Genomic DNA, 18,375 nt, shown 5'->3' with positions numbered 1-18,375 from the left:
CGCTAGTTCTCTCGTCGGCTACGCTACAGGTGCTAATTGAAATCTCGCTTCTTCCATCGTTTGTCAGATGAATCCTACGATTAACACTACCCCTAATTCGTTCACTGTGTTTAAACCCTGGTAAAAGAGTAATCAAAAATTAAGGATCTCAAAAGTTGATTGGAATTCAGGTGGTTATCTAATTTTAAGAGCTTAAATAGTATGCATAAGTTTAAATTTCGGCGCCCGAATTGGCGGAATGAGGAAATTGACATTTTCTTGAAGTCATGGAGAGAACATGCTCACTTGAATCGTTTTTTTAAAAAAGGCTGTAATAGAAATCTTTTATACTCGGCGATTGTGAAAGATCTTCAAAAGGAAGGTTTTAGTCGATCGATGGCGGAGATTACAATTAAAATGAGAACAATGACGAGACTCTTCAGGTAATTTATTCCCTCTCCAATATTTGAATCGTGTCAAATTTTGCCAAATACAAAAATAGATGTTGTCACAAACGCAATAAATTAAATTACAATCAAAGTAAGAGAGTCTTATTGTACATGATTAATTGTTTCTGGGAAGAATAATAAATTTTTCAATATTTATTCATTGCCTCAATAACATCTGTCTAGCTAATAGGGAATTGCAATCAAAGTAAGAGAGTCTTATTGTACATGATTAATTGTTTCTGGGAAGAATAATAAATTTTTCAATATTTATTCGTTGCCTCAATAACATCTGTCTAGCTAATAGGGAAATACAGCAGTCTTATTATTGAGTTTTTTAAATTTTATTACATTTAAGATATCAAGTATCTAACTTAGTATTTTTTAAGCATTTGTTTTTATAATTTACAAATAGCATTTCAAAGAAATGTAGAATAAATATTTTAAACATGAAAGCAGAATTTTAATTCTGAAATTTTGAACCTTGCTTAACCGAGGTTGCAAGGTATTAATCCAAAAATTAATTAATTTACAAATCTGCAAATACATATAAATGGCTTTAATTTTTTGAAGTAAATTCTCTAAAAGTTAATTGTTTGAAACAACTATTGATAATGCTTTTTATGCATTGCATTGCACTTAAACTCTCAGATTCAACTAAATTTGAATGGAGAAATGAAGATAGTATATCATGATGGTAACATCTGTATTGTCTTGTTCATCAGTTATAGAAAATTGCAAGTATACTTAATACAGGGAAATTTATGTGTAACAATATTGTCTATAATGACATTTTCTATTGTTCTTGAGGAATTCATGCAATTTAAACTTTCCCATAGCAATAATCATTTTTTTTATGCATCTGTCTGCAATGGTGATTTTACTTCTTTGTAAAATTGATTAATATATTTTCAGTTGTTTTTTTCTTCTTGGTGGTTGATATCCAGTGCTTCAGAATCTTAGATAACAGTAGAAGGGAGGTTAGAAATTGAAGCTTATTATGTAGGGAGGGCTGATTGGAATATACACAGATATTTGCTCCCTCTTTCTTTCTCTAATAGGCACAGTCAGATCTGTATATTTGCATTCAAAAATGACTGGCCATTTGTTCTTTGAAATTTATTATCAATATGCTTCCCTCTTAATCTAAAATGATTGGTTGGGTGTAAAATATTACCATTCGGAGGAAAGTTACAAAAAATTTTGTGAATTGATCAAAAACTAAAGCAAAGTGAATCTCTAAAAAGTATCAGAAATTCCACATTCTTAGAAAATGATAAGTAATAAAGAAAAAATAGCTACACTTTTTTTTTTTTTCTTTTGCACTGGGAATTCCATTAATGGCAAATGGATATTGATATGGGAATGCTACATATTTTTTCTTTCAGAGTAGTTTGAAGAAATAAAGAGCAAGTAGGATCTTTACTACAGCTGCTAAGGAAGTTTAACAGACTCAGCAACTGGAGATAATACTTTTGCACTGTGGTGAAAGCTTATAAGCCAGTTAACAGCTACACTACACGAGCAATTGCTTTTGTATTGTGGTCATGTTGCTGTGCTGTGAACCACAAGGTCCCAGGTTTTATCCTTATTCATCGCAATTCGTCACAGCACTATTCCTTGTATTATTACAGTAATTAAATACCAAAATTAAATTATCTGAAATGTGTAGGTAATTATTGTTTGTATTATTTTTCTAATGCAACTTCAAGCTTTTATCATAAAGAATTCTAAGACAACAAAATTGCGTAAACATTTTCCTTTTGGACAACAAAATGCTCTTACTTAATTTTATTTAGTATGCCCCGGGCATATTGAAGTCTGGCTAATCTTAAAGCATATCAGTCATCTTTGACAACCAGCTGATTGTCAGGAATGTTAGTTACATTTAATCTCTATTAAACTGATATAAGTTTTAGTCCATGATTCTGCCAAATTATCAGATATTAAAGCCCAATTATTTTCTTTATTTTATAAATTACACTGATATAAATAGAATCTTCCTTCTTTAATTTTCGATAATTGTAGAAAATCGCAAGATTAAATATTTGATGTAATTATGAAAAGAATTTGAATTTCAAGTCAATATTCTAATCTATGGAAATTAGAGAAAAAATATTTTGAGCACTTGCCAACATTCAGCATCAACTATTAAAATGATATTGTTAAAAGATAATTTTTTGGAAAGATTTAAAATTCATCTTTGTGCAATACTATTTTTTAAATTATTCTTAAAAAAATAGCTACAAGATGCACATTTGTACCCTTCAAAATATGTATGTATCAAATTTGGTAGCTGTAGATCAAACAGTCTGTCCTGTAGTGTGCGCAAACATTCTTGTTTATTATTAGTTGAGATGTTTAAGATCTGATGTTTTATGAAACATTCAATAAATTTTTGCAAATGGATTTGCATATTCAGTTTCGGATTAAAAAAAGCAAGGTGATAAAACAAGATATGTAGGTCACAATTGATGATGTTTTATAAAAATTTCATATTCCTGTTAAAGTATATATTTGAGAAAGGTTTTATCTATTTTGATGTATGATTTATCAACAAATTGAAAAAATGTTCCCTTAATGACTGATAAAATACTAAAAGAACTTTCAACATTATTAATAAGTGTAGAAAATTGTAACCTGTATGTTATCAACAATTTATTCTTTAAAAATTTGTGCAATAAAAGGTTCAGCTACTTAAGACAGTCAAGTAGTGGATAATTTGCCTAAAATTGTTGCAGATCTAAATGACTAGAGAAGGCATCTGCTGCTAACTGAAATCAAAACATGGATAGATTTGTTGTCATACCTTGAGAATGTTGAAAATGGCGTTTCATACACTAAAATCTAAATAATAAATTTTTTGCAAGCTGTAGTAAAGGTATGATCCTACATATCAAATTGAAATTTTGCTTCCATTTACTGAAATTATCTTATCAGACAGACTGACCATTTTTGCTATTTTCAGTACAGGAAATTAAAAAGGAGGATAATTTTATGCCAATATTAGTAAAGTTAATTTGTGATTCATTGGGTAAAGAATATTAAAAAGTTGTACTGTTTGAGGGAAGAAGGTGAAAAACCTCCTCTAAATTGTTTATTTGCCCGGAAATTGAATTATTTAGATACGAGAAGAGCAAGCCCATTCTGGCTACAACAAGACTGAAGAAAGTAATTTTATCTGTTCTTGTAAATTACAAGAGATTTTTAAAAAAGATAAAATAAGAGGTGCAATTCTGTTTTAATAGAATTTAAGATCTTTTTAAATGATATGGGCTAACAATTCAGTAGAACTCAAAATATATATATTTATATATTTTTTAATTCAGAAGTCTTACCAAAAATAACATGGTGAGGAGGAATACTTAAAGTTATCTTGATACTCTCCCATGACCAAGCCATAGCTGAAGATGATTTTCCTGAAATAAAATGTTTTAATGCCTTAAGGAAGAAACATGTACTGCTAAACATATGGTCGTCGATTAATTAAAAAAAAAAAAAAGGCAGTTAAAATGACAGTTTCAGCTGATTAAAAGACTTAAATTTATGCAAAAATGCCAGTTCTAAATATATTGAAAATATAGTCATGCAAAAATTACAAACCTTAATAGAAGGGAAAATAAGAAAAGGAAATATAATACAGAGTAAGTAAATGATTTCCAATCAGAAAGAGTAAAAACTGAATGGACAGTTTTAGAAAATTACCAATAAATTAACTGAAAAGATGAAGATTTCCAATGCATAGCAAAATCAAACAATTTTAAGAATCAAAGCTTTAATTGAGCAATTTAAAATGTAAAGTTAAAATTTTTTAATGGCACACTGTTTAATATAAATGAAGATTTTGTTTATTTGTATTTATCTCTTGTATTCTTCTCTTCATTCTGCCAAGCACCATTAATCTACAATAATGTTAGAGATTCATATTGGATTAACCTTTTTTTAATGAATTTTATTTCATCTAAAATGTGTATGAGTTTATGAAATGAGCAATTTGCTAGTAGTAGTTTGTGTGAAATTAGCATATAGTAATAGCTACACATTAACTAATATTTGGTACTCTCTTTGCTATTATGATAACTAATTTTAATAAAAAGTATTAGCTAAAACTAGCATAATAAGTATCCTTAATGTTCTTACTTCAAGTATCTGGAAGTAGTATTCAAAAATTTATAGTGCATTTGAATGTTAATGATGAAAGTATTTAATTTTAATTTATCATTTACATTTTTATGTCTAAAATATGTTACTTTATAGTCCTTTAATTTTTGTAAAAAGATCTTTAAAAGCTCCTTGATTCCCCCCCCCCCCCCGCCCTTCAATAAGAGTAAAAATCCTGAGTATAGGTTTCTCAGTTAACAATAATTACTTATTGGAGAGGGGGAGGTCATTGAGATATTGTGAGGAAAATAATAAAGAGTATAACATGTGAAAATGATTTAATGTTGCTGTAAATATCAATGCTGATAAAGCTAACCTGAGACTGTTCAACCGGATGTGACTATACAAGTTGTACAATCTCGTCCAGTGGAACCACATTGTACCAATTTACCATTCTGAAAAATGTAGAAATTTTATATCTTTGCTTAGTAATCACAATTCAGAGCTGACAATGGGTGGCTTTTTACTTTTCACTCCTTTTTATATATACTTTTATTATTAGAAAAATTTTAACTAAACTTTTCAAGATAGTTTTTTAATTGTAAACAGTTTATAAAGTATAATTATATTTTACTATGTCACGAATAAATTCCTTATGGGAAAAATTGCCCTCAGTATAAATTTAGGTTAATATACCGTGATTATATGCTCGACATTTTCTGTTAAGAGACCATTTCCATGTGTAAATATGTAAAAATCTAAATATTATCTAGACTTTGATAATAGTATTTTTATTTTTGTGATGCTTTAAAGGTATCTGCAAAGTCACAATGTTAAGGTTAAAATCAATTGCTATTTCATTTATGACTAAATATTTACAATGAAAATTTTGATTCTTTCGAAAAGAGATATTCAAGACCATTGAAAGCTCTGTTTAAATTGTACCTAAGCTGGAATTACCTTTACACTAAAAGTATCAAAATGGAAAGTTTCGTTGTTTGAGCTAATGAAATAAAATATTTTTTATTGTTTAAAAAATATTAATTTTAGTGTTAGAATTAATATCTTGCTGATTGAGAGAAGAAATTAATTGGTTTTATTCTTTTTGTTCTTTATTTCTGCATTTCTTTATTAATATATATTATTCCTATCATCACTGTGTACTACTCTAAAATAGATTTTAAAAAAATGATACTCTACTTTATTTGATGCATTCAAAAAAGTAGTCCTTTTCATTCATTGATAAATGTAAATAGCATTCTTAAATGCTCTCCAGCAACTTAGAGTTCTATATAAATGTTTTTGATTACAAAAGACTTCATTATATGAATGCTCTATATAGGATACATGAATGTTACAGATATGAAAAACAATATTTTGTTATATTCAGTACTCTTAAGCTAGATTAAATGATATTGCTCAATTTTATCTCTATTAATAATTTGAATTGTCATCAACTATAGCTCATTGTGTAAATGCTGTTTCTATATCACAATTTGTTATTTGGTAAGATTTTGATATGTAATATATCTAGCTAATATACTAGTCTATGGACAAAAAAAAGCGAAAATTATTTTAAGGAAAAGTAGTGGGTGACGGAACTTTGTATAATAGCTCTAAAAAAATATCTATATTATATAAAGTACCAGTTTTAAATAGTTAATTGGTAAATAATTTTTAATTTAAATAATTGTTTTATTAGAATTCTTATTGTTTTATAAGTTTTAAGACATAATCTTTGAAATGATTGTGAAGAGCATATTTGCAATAGTATAAAAATGGCAAAATGCATAGCAAAGAAAGTGGATAGTGACATTCCTAACTATTACTTTGCTAATTAATTTTCACAATGTGTGTGAAAAATTATATGAAGCACAAAGATAGAATCAAATGAATTAAATACTATTTTTTCCATGCACTCAACACCAGTGTAATCTAAATACTATAATTAAACTGAAATGAAACTTTTTTTCTGATATCATTGCAACTATTAAAATCCTACCAAGTACACTAAGTACATTAAATTTATGCTGTCAAAAAAAAAAGTGGGTTTTTTTCTCTCTCTCTCTCTCCTTTGCTATAATTGTTGCTTCACATTGCAACTCTTGATCCACTTAGCATAAAATTCGGCTGCTGTTGAAAAGCAATTAAATTTTTTAAGTAGTTATATGCAAAGATATTACATTATTTCCCTTCTTCCTTATCCCTGAAAACCATCTCCTTTGTCGAAAATTAATAATATTTCTGTTTCATTCTTCTGATATCTTAGTGTAAAAAATTATTTAAAGGAGTAATTTAATGGAGTGTATTTAAATCCTTGTGAAATATTTTATGTATTTCTACTTGCATTCAAATCAAAAATCCCTTCTGCTTTTTGGCATTTTTACTTTCTCCTATACAAAATATGTAGAAAGTATTGTAATCATCAAATAATTCAAATGAGATTTTGACAAATCTCAACTTTTTGAAAAATGTCTGTCTGTGACAAAGATAACTCAAAAATGCTTTAAGCTAGACTGTTCAAATTCGGCATTTGGTTTTTACACCAAATTTGCAAGTCCCTATCAAATTTTGAGTAAAATCTGTTGAGAGAAATTCCACGTATCTTGCTGTTCGAAAAGTTAACACGATAGCCGAAAACAAAGAAAGCTAGATAGATAAATTTCAGTAATCAGACATCTAATTACATCGGTAATTTAACATTTGTAGTATAGAAACCTGTCGAATTTCGAGCCAAATCGAATAATGGGTTGACTGTCTGCCACCCTGTACTTTCAAAGATACTTAAACATGATGATTAATTATAAACACAATGTCTTAAATATATCAAATGTGACATGGGATTTTGTGACTACAAGTGCAGTTTTGTGTCAAATATTGGTTTCAGTTGATTGAGAAAAACATATCTAAAACACATTCCATTTTCAGATACTCTTAGCCGAATGCCAGGGATAATCGCCAAAAAACTGCCAAAGATGACCCGATAGATTCAGTAAAAATGCTAAATTCGCACTAAAGGTTAATATTTCATAACTATTGTACACCAGTGCATTTACTGGGATAACATCTTTATTACAGAGTATGTGAGAAAGTTTTGAGGAAACTACTTCTGTTGATTTATAAGTGTTTTGTCAATATGAAATATATCTACTATTAGGTAACAGATGTATAACTTTTAAGCATTGAAGTGACATTTTAGTTATAATTTCTTTTTTAAAATACAAGATTTCTTACTGCATCAAATAATTTTAATTCCTTTAAGAACTTCAATTGGCATTATATTTAACTTAAATCTGTTTTTAATGTAAGTAAAATGAAGTGTTTGAAATTGAACTATGAAGTTGTTTCCTTTGTTATTTATTGTCATTATTACATTATAATTTTTTTCTTTCTTATTAGGAGAACAGAGCATGGTGGTTCTTCAGATTATAGATGGTTCGACGAAATAAAAGAAATACTGCATATAGAAAAGGATGCACGTAAAGACAGACGATACGTTGCTGCTCCTCGTCAGATGGATCCATCATTAGAGTTGCTTTGTATATAAATTTGATTTTTCTTAGGAAATATTAACACTTACAGTAGTTAGCTGTAGAGTGATTTTATAAAAAATATAGTGCAGTCTTAAGTAAGAAGCATTTAGTTTAAGTGTTAACAATTTGATACTCCAATTTCATTTAAATTGACATCAATAGGCATCTCTTATTATTTTTTTCTTTTCAATAGCTGTAACAGAATGCAAACCTTTTCTGTTTTACATAAATCACTATTATTTTAACTGGAAGTTCATTCTAAGTTGTATTCAACTTAACATTTTAGCTATATATTTGTTTTATTATTATTAATTTCTAAGCTCATTAATCCAAACATATGACTTGTATTTATAGAAGAGTGTTTATTTATTCAACCTTTTGGAAATTATTCTTTTCTTTCATCTGCTGATTAATATCTTTCTAATTTGATTGCATGGTATTCAAAAATCAATAACTAGTAAAATCATACATGATGACTCAGGCTCAGAGTATTGAAACAAAATAAACCTGATAAATTTTCACAGACTATTGACAAGTAAGAACGTAGTCTTCTTCTAATACTCTGGGTTTAAAAAAAGGAGATGAGGGGGACTTGAATAATAGTTTGAAAATGGAATGAGCTAGGTAGACAAATAGTTTGCTGTCTTAAAACAAAAATTGCAAAGATTAATCAAATTTCGGGTAAGATGTAGTAATGAAAAGTCCATTAGATCACATTCATTTGAACACAGTAATTCAAAAGCACAATGAACTCAAGGGATAAAATTTAACTTGTAGTTTCATAATGAAAACAATAGATCTGTATCGAATTTTTGACCGAATACAGTGGTACATTGATTGTCCTGTTAGTCTATATATTTGCAAAAGTGGTTGTTAAAAAGAAAAGAAAAAAAATGAAATTTAGCTGGTGATATTGTTGCTCAAATTTTGTATGCTATTCCAATTTTGAGCAAATTAATAAAAAAAGAGAGCATTCAAATAGTTTGTGGATTTTTCTCACTTTTACTGTTAAACTCAAAAGCTCTTTAATTTTTTAAGATAGAGGAAAATTAAGGGAAGAACAATTCTGTTGAGTTACTTTATTAATATTTAAAGATTAATATTAATTTCTTCAATTTAATAATATATATATTATTGATTATTTTGAAGGAGTATCATTTATTAAAATTTATTTATTTTTAGATAGACCATATATAGAAGCAAATGTTACTGAACTTGATGAAGAAGTCACAGCTCCTGATTTTAATGATGATAGCAATTCTATTCCAGATTATAAATATTATACTGCGGCAAAGCATGTTGAACCAGAAGTAAGTGTTTGTGCCTTCATTCTCATGATAACTCTATGAGCTCTGCTGATATGAGAATTCCATTACCTTAAAACTTACAGTAGTTTTTCATGCTTGAAAATAGAATTAAATCATTCCTTCTTACAGAAAAATTACTAGATGGGACACCTATTGAAGCTACATTGATATGGTTGTCATTTGCAGTTGAGGGATGGGTTTATTTAATTTGTTTTTAGTTGCAATTTACTTTTATAATAGTGATTTTACTTTCAGTGATTTTTTGTAATTTTTTTGCTGTGCACCTTATCACTGCCAAATAATTAAGAGCAAATTTTAAAAAAAGAGAAGAAAAAAAATTGAAAATCAAACACACAAAAAAATAACATCATCTAACAATATTTTAAACTAAAAATACAAATCCCCTTTAAATGTTTTTTTTTTCTTTTTTTTTCAGAAATGTGTTTGTTTATTTATCAAGTATGAAACCTTTTAATGACAAAAATAAGGCTGGTATTTTAAATTCACTATGACTGATAAACCTTCCTCATAATTAAAAAAAAAAAAAATACCTTCCAGTATAATTTATTAAAATTCATCGAAATATAAATATTTTTTAATATATGAAACAGAATTCAAATGTTCACATAAAATATAAGCCAATATTTTTGTGTGTGTTCTCAATAATTTTGATTACAACATGTTGAAGAGGAAACTGTTTTATTTTTTAATATTTTCTTACTTTTAATAACAATATCAATTTTGTTTCTAGTTTTCCATTTTTCATTGATAATTCATATTTAAGCAATTTATAATTTAATTTACTTCTCTTTTTTTTTCCTAAATTTAAGTTCAAAGCTTTATTTTTAAAAAAAATTACCTATGGTGTATATATAATTAAGCAGAACCATATTTATTCACAGAAAAATCCATACTTAATAATAAAGTTGCATATTTACTAAAAAATACTTATATATGCATTTAATTTTTATTTGAATGGGTTGCATAATAGTGTCATAAAGAAATATAGGAAAGAATAAAATTCTATATGTTATACAGAAATTTTCGTTTTGAAAATTCGAATACATCAAATTTTACTTTATTCCAAAATTTTATTCATAATTGATTTTAACTGTATTTAATGTCATCATATTTCTTTTAAATATGCAAATCGTGAGAAGCTAGGAAAGAAACAGTAATTATCGAAAAAAATATAATTTGTAACATTTTGTTTGATAAATCAATAAACCTTAGAAAACTAAATTCAGAAATTGATTAGTGTATAATTTGAGTATCACAAAAAGATGAGTTATAAAATCTTGAAAAAAAATCCGAATAATCAAAATCAATAAAAATAAACAAACAAAAGTTGAAGTAATTTCTGAAAAAAATTAGAAAATTTTTATATCTTATACATAAAAAGACTTCATAAAAACTGGCTTATTGCAATTGAAATAAAATGTATGAAAAAAATTGAAATCTTCGATTGAATTTAAAGTATTTCTTTAGGTATAAATAATGTTTCATCTTAGTTACTGTCTTCCATCTCCTCTATTCTTATTTCCAGTAGATAGCATGAAAAACTACGCATCAGTTATTATCAAGGCATAGTAAGCTTATGCGTGGCTGGTCGTGAATTACCCTACAGCCTTACATTTCAACTCTGCAACTGATTCAAGTTTTTGTTGAGTAGGAGAGTCCAGGCTAATAGGGTTAATAAATATGAGGAAATTATTTTATTTTTAATCTGAAATACCTTTAAAGCTTTTTTTAAAATTATATATATAGTTTTTTTTTTAAGTGGAATGAGCATTTATTTAATTTAAATATTGCACCTAGATACCTACTTCCAATTACTAGACCTCATTATATAAATTAAGCCAATTACTTTAAATAAAGTAGGCAATTGTGTAAATGCACTTTGAATTTTGCGGTTGTTGAAATAAAAAGTTTTAAAATTATAAAAGCTTTATTGGCTTAAGCTACATTTTCATATCTCTGATTCGTACTTGAATGAAACATTTAATCTGCTTCTCAGGAATAATACATATATCAAGATAGGTTAAGGCAGAATTGGAAAACAACAAATTTATAAACTCTTATTGAAATTCAAAAAATGGTCTATAATGGATGCAGTAATTGAAGTATTTACAGAACTTGCTCATTTATTATCATCACCTATGTAGAGTTACATTTTTTTGTGTACCCACTTTCTAGCTCACCATTTGCAAAAGCAAGATAAGATTCTTGAATATGTTGGGAAAGATCTGTTATATATATAGAAGAACGTGAATAAAATTTAAGACGCTTCTAGTTTGATGATCTAGAAGGAATTTTAACAGGTTCTAGCAAACTATTCCAGTTGCCATGGAATTCTGTGTTTATCCATCATCTTACAACATTGCATCTTAAGTGATGCTACCACATGTGTGAAAATACTGTCATTGGCAATTCATTCAGAATAATATTTTTCAAAACTAAATGAATGTATCAGCATTATTCTGCATTGTACTGTACAAAATAGGATGAACCAATAAATTTTGGAAATGCTATACCACACATTGATGTAACGTTGCCACTGAAAATGAATTTTGCTTTTATCATCCCTAAAGTGGTCATTTCACTTTGATAATCAATTCTTTTTTTAGATTATAGCAACATTCCATTGCTAAAATTCTATTTATAAAGAAAGAAGAATTTCATTTTATTTGCAGCTGTTCTTTATTGTTTAAATTCAAACATCATGATCTAATTGTAGTTTTCTGTGGAATTCATGGATGCCAATGATTACTGCTCTTTCGTTTTTGGAACATTTTGTTCCTATTTTATTGTTTTGTGTACTGCAAATGACTTGGAAAATAAGCCAAAATGTCAATTTCTAGATCGTTTATATAATGCCTCAAGTACTAAATGTACTAATGTATTCAAGTACTAAAGCATTCTTAAAATTTTGTTTGGTCATATCAGTTTATAAACTATTTAGTAACATGTGTTGGTTAATGAGGATATTTAAAGTCAGGGGTAAGTGAATGGTATGATCCATTTCTACAGTTTTATATAAAATGCATCTGAAGAATATAATAGCACACAGCTATAGAGAAACTATTTCTAATGTTGATTTGATACCTTTTACAGGAAATATTTCAAAGCTGTTCAAGATTATTTAAAAAATTTCTTGTGGTTTGAACACCAATTAAGTAAATAAAATATTTTTTTTTAAACTTACATTTTGAATTACAAATCTTCCTAAATCTGCTTGAATTTTGGAGTTTTTCAAAAAAAAAATTTAACTGGAGAAATGTTTTGTCTTCTACTTTCAAATTTGCTTTTCTCTTTCTGACATTTTTATTTACAATTTCTTGCAAAAAGTCATTGAAATTAATTTTCAGGTAGGTCTCTTGAAACAATTTTAAATTATTAATTTATGTAATGATTATAAGTTACTTTGATTTGCTTTTATTGCATAAACTAAAATAGAATAAATTATTATTTCAAATAAACTGTGTTTACTTTCTTTCTAGGGGACAAATACTAATCACTTGAGCATACCTGATTTATCAACCAGTGATTCTCAGAATATTACAGAAAATGTTCTAATGAGTTGTTTGGAAGAATTCCAAAAATGTAACCGTGAACTTGAAGCAAATGATATAGCAATATTGAGACAATTCAAAGAACAAAATGATATATTTAGAGCACACACTGCACTATTAAGAAAACTTTTAAATGATTAAATGTTTGCTGTTACATAATAATCTTATTATTGGTCTGTAAACAATATAATTATTATAACATTTAATTAAAAAATTCTTGGTATTATATTTCAGCTTTATTCTTGGTATTATATTTCAGCAAGCTTTTTTTTAATTCTAGGATATGTGATATAATTAAAAATAAAATATAAGAAATTATTATGTGTGGCTCAGAATTCAATATAAAACATTTGGTGATTTTCCTCTTAAAATATTCTGTGTAAATTTTCTCCATTGATGTGTGATAAAATTATTCATTTGTTATTTAGCAGTTATTTTCAAAAAGAACAATTAAAAATGCTATAAGCCTGCTTATCAAATAAATAAATTTGTCAGAAATACAAGCGTCTTAAATTTAAAAATATTAGTATTGCATTATATACAGATAAATAATTATTAAAATCATTAATTAATGTGTAATTACTTTTTATATTATATTGAATATCAGTTATTCATTAAATGTTTACTGTATATCTATCATAATTACAAACTATTATTTATTTTTAAAAAAATTTATTTGTGGTTAATCTTTTAAGAATTTTATCACTTTAGTCTCTTCCCCTGCCCTCATTATATGAATATTAAAAAATAAATAAATCTGATATATGTATATGCATTCAAAATTGTTAAAATAAAAATAAATAAATCATTAACCTGTTGATTAAGTTAAAAATTTATAAAAATATGATATTAAATTGACCAATTCTTAAAAAAAGCCCTTATAATGCCCCACCTGGGATCATAAAATATCTTAAAACTGCAAATGTTTTTAACGGCTTGACAACTTTGCTGTATTAAGAAAAAAATATATTAAATATCCAATTAAATTCAGGAGGTGTAAACTTGCCATCATTTCTGAAACTTCAGTTATCTTTTTGCAAAATTATCAAAAAAGAAATATGTTTCTGCATTATCAATTAAAGGCAGCTCAATGATTTTTGTAAGTTGATATTTGTTGGAATGTATAATCATTGAGAATTTGTCTTGAAATATGTTTTCAGACTTTTTTTCTTTTCTTTTTACAGGTATTTTTTTAATGTTTGAACTTGTACATACGTATATAATAAAAGTGATATAAATATATGCATTTTAATTGTGCTTTTTTCAGTGATACAAACACAATTATTATTAAAGGTTTGTTATATTGACTTCTAAAAGAAAAAATAGTAACTATTGTAATGTCTATCATTACATATTGAATTGCCTCTAACTTTTAATGTTAGCAAAGTCTGCTTATCTAGAAATTACTAGAAAAATGGAATCATTTCTTGTTCCTGTGACTCCATGAATTGTTGTGCACTAATATTACTTTGAAATCCATTGCATTTCTTGACAGAAAAAGAATAAAGATTTCTCCCTTAGATGAACTAAGCAACTGCTATGTGAAAAATATTTGGTATTATCAGAAAGGTTTCATCATTTCTTAAATGTTATAATTTGTCTTTCTCAAAAATCTACTGGTGGCATTAAAGATTCTAATAAAAATATTTTTTAACAAAATTTCATTTTTTTTAATGTTAGAGATCAATTTAATGCAGTAATACTTCTCAGCAATTCATTGAAAGAATTCTAATCTCAAGTTTGCAAATTAGTTTACATTTGGAAAAAGGAAATTTAATTTTAATGAATATATTGAAATACTTGTTTTCTTTATGGTCAGAGATTCAAGTTTATTTCAAATTTGAATAATGAGAAAATGGGTTTATATTTCATAATTTCATGTAGTTCTGCGTAAAAAGGAAATACATATTACATCTACCACAAAGAGTACAACAAAGCTAACCAACTTTTATAAGGAATAGTTTTAGACATAAGAGTTTAAAATAGACCGGGCCAAATAGGAAAAAGCAAACTCATCAACTTCCATAGGAATCCACCAGATATACAAGTTGCTGAAATTTCCTTTATCTGCAATATGTAACCTGCTGAAATGTAGTTAAATTAATAATGGCTTACATAATCTTAATAAATATATCATTTTTTTATTTAATTTGAAAAAAAAAAGAATCTTATTTAATTTAGCTAGTGTGAGTAATCTCCCTCCTTAAAATCATAAACCTCGGGCAAGGATGTGAATGCTACAAATGCTCAGATTTTTATTTTCGCACACTCCCATATTGCACTTTATAGTATAATGAATCAAACCAAATGTGTATTATGAATACCTTTTTTTCTCAAACGATTGAAATCAAAATTTAATAAAAAAATTAAAGTTTTAATATCACATATCGAATTTCCTTTATATAAGTTGCTGTGTTTTTAAATTATTACATTTAAAGACGTGGAAAAGAGCAGACCAATATATGATCAATTCTTCAACTTAATTTTTTAAAAATTCGATAAGTATCTAACTTTAGATGCTACATTTGTGTACCGATTTTATTCAGATAGCTATATACTATCTATCGTGTTCAGATGTACTCGAGCAGCCAGACGGACACCATGTCAATGAATTTCATTCAAAATTTGATAGAAATTTAAAATTTTTGTGTTAAGGCAGCCACCGGATTTCTTTTGTCTTGCTTTTTCCCCAAATTGTGACAACAAAAACATAATCCCCAAATTTTATTTTTGGGACAGAGAGAAGTCCAAAATGTTGAGATTTGCAACATCTTGAGCTCTTTTTTTTTTTTTTTTGACAATTACATTACTTTCTCTTTGTATACTTCATTACGCGAGTAAGTGAAAATGGCTTAAGTTCAGAAATAACTAATTTTTTTTTATGAATTATTATAAATTTTATTATAAACAGAGAATTATTAAGAGGAATTTTTTTAATATTTCTGCACATTGAATTAAACTTTGGCAGTTTTCTATAACCCGAATGGCATATTCTATACAATTTGACCTATTTTCTGATTTAAAAATATTAATTCCAAAAATAAGCAAAATTAAATTAAATTTTGGAGGGAGGCACAAAGGTGCATATTGAGTAGCATTATATTTAAATTTTTAATATGGTAATAAAATTAATAAAAAATTTACAAACATAGAAACAAATTTTGAAAGACATTAAAATATCAAAATGTCACTTTTCTTGCTTTTAATTGGGAAAACTTGACTAAAATTTTTTGGTGGTATCATTTTCAGTGAATAAGAGAGATAATTGACTCATACTATTACGCAAATAGTTCTTGACTAGTTTAGAACAGAAAAAAATGATCTCACAATTTGCATTACAGATTCGACATGGCTCTCTGTTGGATTTCAATTTGCCAGAAAACAAAAAGCAACCAAAGAATTTTTTAATGTTTATAAAAAAAATTAATATTTAATCACCTTTTTATACTTTACTAAATTTAGAATGTTTTCATTAATTTAGAAATAAGATTGTAGTAATATTATTCTGATTAATTTAAATGGTCTGACATTATTGAAAAGGGAAGTACTCGCTTTGAGCGACGATGAACTTTTGGTGAGAAAAAAAATAAAATCCTACCATTACTGACAAATCTGATTTAAGCTGCAAAGAAAAATCGCATTGTAACATCAGAATTCGACGATTGATGTAAAGGATTTCTAGTACAAATTAATCCTTTTCATTATATAAACAAAAAACTGATAGATATTCTTTTCATACTTTTAACTTAAAAGATATTATCTTGCTTCGGCGAGCAGCTTTTCACCCGTCATATTCAAAGGAATGGTTTAGCCATTTCAACTACCTTTGATCAATTGCCTTTTACCCAGACAAATGAAATAATATTTTAAAGCATTCTTGCACAATAAGTATAGATACTGATTGATTAATTATGTATACAAAAAGGCGAAATTAATTAGCAAATAAAACTAACTTAATCATCAGGTTTTTGAGGGTCAGAGCTGTGTTACAGTTTTATTTTGCGGTAACTCTCAAATTGGGATTGTAGGGCAGCAGACTATCATTGATGAGTTAACTAGAGCTCATGAGCTTTCTGTAAAATAGAAATTGGAGAAATCTAGTTGATGGTTGAGGCTGAGTGACTGATCAATTTTTTTTTTTCTTAATATTTTAGTTTTAACCGTTGATTTAATAATATCGTTTCGTCATATATATGCACACATATTTCAGCAATTGCGTGGTCGAAAAGAAAAAAAAATTTAAAATTATATAACTACTTATTCCACCTCGGGAGACATAATTTGTACAGATAAAAGCGGTAAAAGATACGTCAATCTACATTGCAATACAAGAGCAAAAGAGACCGAAATTTTCCCTTCGATGGTTTTTACCAAAAGATTTTAATTGGGATTTCTTTGACACGTGTGGATTTAGATAGGGAAATTTAGGTATCTTTAAAAGAATGTTGCAAACAATGAGGATTTTTATCCTTTTGTTTGAAGCTTTGGGAAATGTTGATACTTACAGTTTAATAGAGTGCTTGTTAAAAAAGTGGAATTGGGTCAAGAAATAAAAGATAATTTTAGTTAATATGAGCTAAATTTAGATTACATATATATCTTAGAAACTCTCTGAATATCATTGCTTTCATTTTTTTCCCTCCGTATTCTCATTCTGTGTTTATTACATCCAACATTTAATTTGGCGCTTTTTGCACATTCATTTTTTAAAAGAAAAAGTAAAAAGAGAAAACTCTGTGAACCAGACCAAAAGGGAGTCTGTGGACGAAAAAAAATTCTGACTGCTTAGTCATAAGTTCTGCGTTGAAATAGACACATAATGAGGCCCCTTGTATATCTTGAGACACGAGGCGACCGCCTCCGCCACCTATGCGGTAAACCGCCACTGTTTGTGACATATCAGCTTTTTGACTCTGGATTGAACCCAGTACTTCATCCAAGTAGGCCAGCCAATTTGCAAGGTAGTTATGATTCCTTTCTAAACGCTATTGTATAATATTGTGAATACAGAAAAATATTTTTAAAATATTCTCAGTTACAGTAAAAATTATTTCATAATAGATTTGGTCAACTAAAAGAAGGATTTTTTAAAAATTTTATTTTAAATTCAGAAAATTCTAAATTTATTGTAAATTTCAAGGAACAATTTTGAAATCAAATCTTTCAACTTGAAAATGATTATAAGAAAAAAAGATCCTTTAACTTTTGTCATATCTTTTCCTGAGATTTTCATAATTTCTTATACTCTCTTTAATGTTCTTATGTCTGCAAATTATTTATTTTGAGTCCCACTCCGTTGTCCTGCTCTTCAGCCAACAGGAGTGCTATTTCCATTTGAAATCTTTAAGGTAGAGCCAGTTATAAGATATCTAATAAGATCGCGCATGCGCTGAAAGAGACAGAAAATAGCAAGTGCTAGTCTCACCGGGAAAAATAT

The 18,375-nt window shown here is 27.3% G+C and overlaps 1 protein-coding gene across 1 annotated transcript; it reads left to right on the top strand.

Moving 5' to 3' along the window:
* On the top strand, window positions 1-14,142 carry LOC129957541 (uncharacterized). The gene is made up of 4 exons (XM_056069895.1): window positions 1-422; window positions 7,926-8,065; window positions 9,242-9,369; window positions 12,867-14,142. The coding sequence occupies exons 1-4, from the start codon at window positions 202-204 to the stop codon at window positions 13,077-13,079; spliced, it is 702 nt and encodes a 233-aa protein (XP_055925870.1). The 5' UTR covers window positions 1-201; the 3' UTR covers window positions 13,080-14,142.
* Window positions 14,143-18,375: the final 4,233 nt, after the last annotated feature.

Source organism: Argiope bruennichi, chromosome 11, assembly GCF_947563725.1.
Source record: "Argiope bruennichi chromosome 11, qqArgBrue1.1, whole genome shotgun sequence".
In the NCBI taxonomy this organism is placed as follows: domain Eukaryota; kingdom Metazoa; phylum Arthropoda; class Arachnida; order Araneae; family Araneidae; genus Argiope; species Argiope bruennichi.
Note: the sequence above shows the minus strand (reverse complement) of the source record. Positions and strands in the feature narration are given on the sequence as shown.

Bases quoted from the DNA above. Each gene is read 5' to 3' on its own strand.
- LOC129957541 (XM_056069895.1), top strand. From the start codon at position 202: ATGCATAAGTTTAAATTTCGGCGCCCGAATTGGCGGAATGAGGAAATT. The intron at 423-7,925 runs GTAATTTATTCC...CTTTCTTATTAG, and splicing joins ACAATGACGAGACTCTTCAG to GAGAACAGAGCATGGTGGTT. The intron at 8,066-9,241 runs GTATATAAATTT...ATTTATTTTTAG, and splicing joins TCCATCATTAGAGTTGCTTT to ATAGACCATATATAGAAGCA.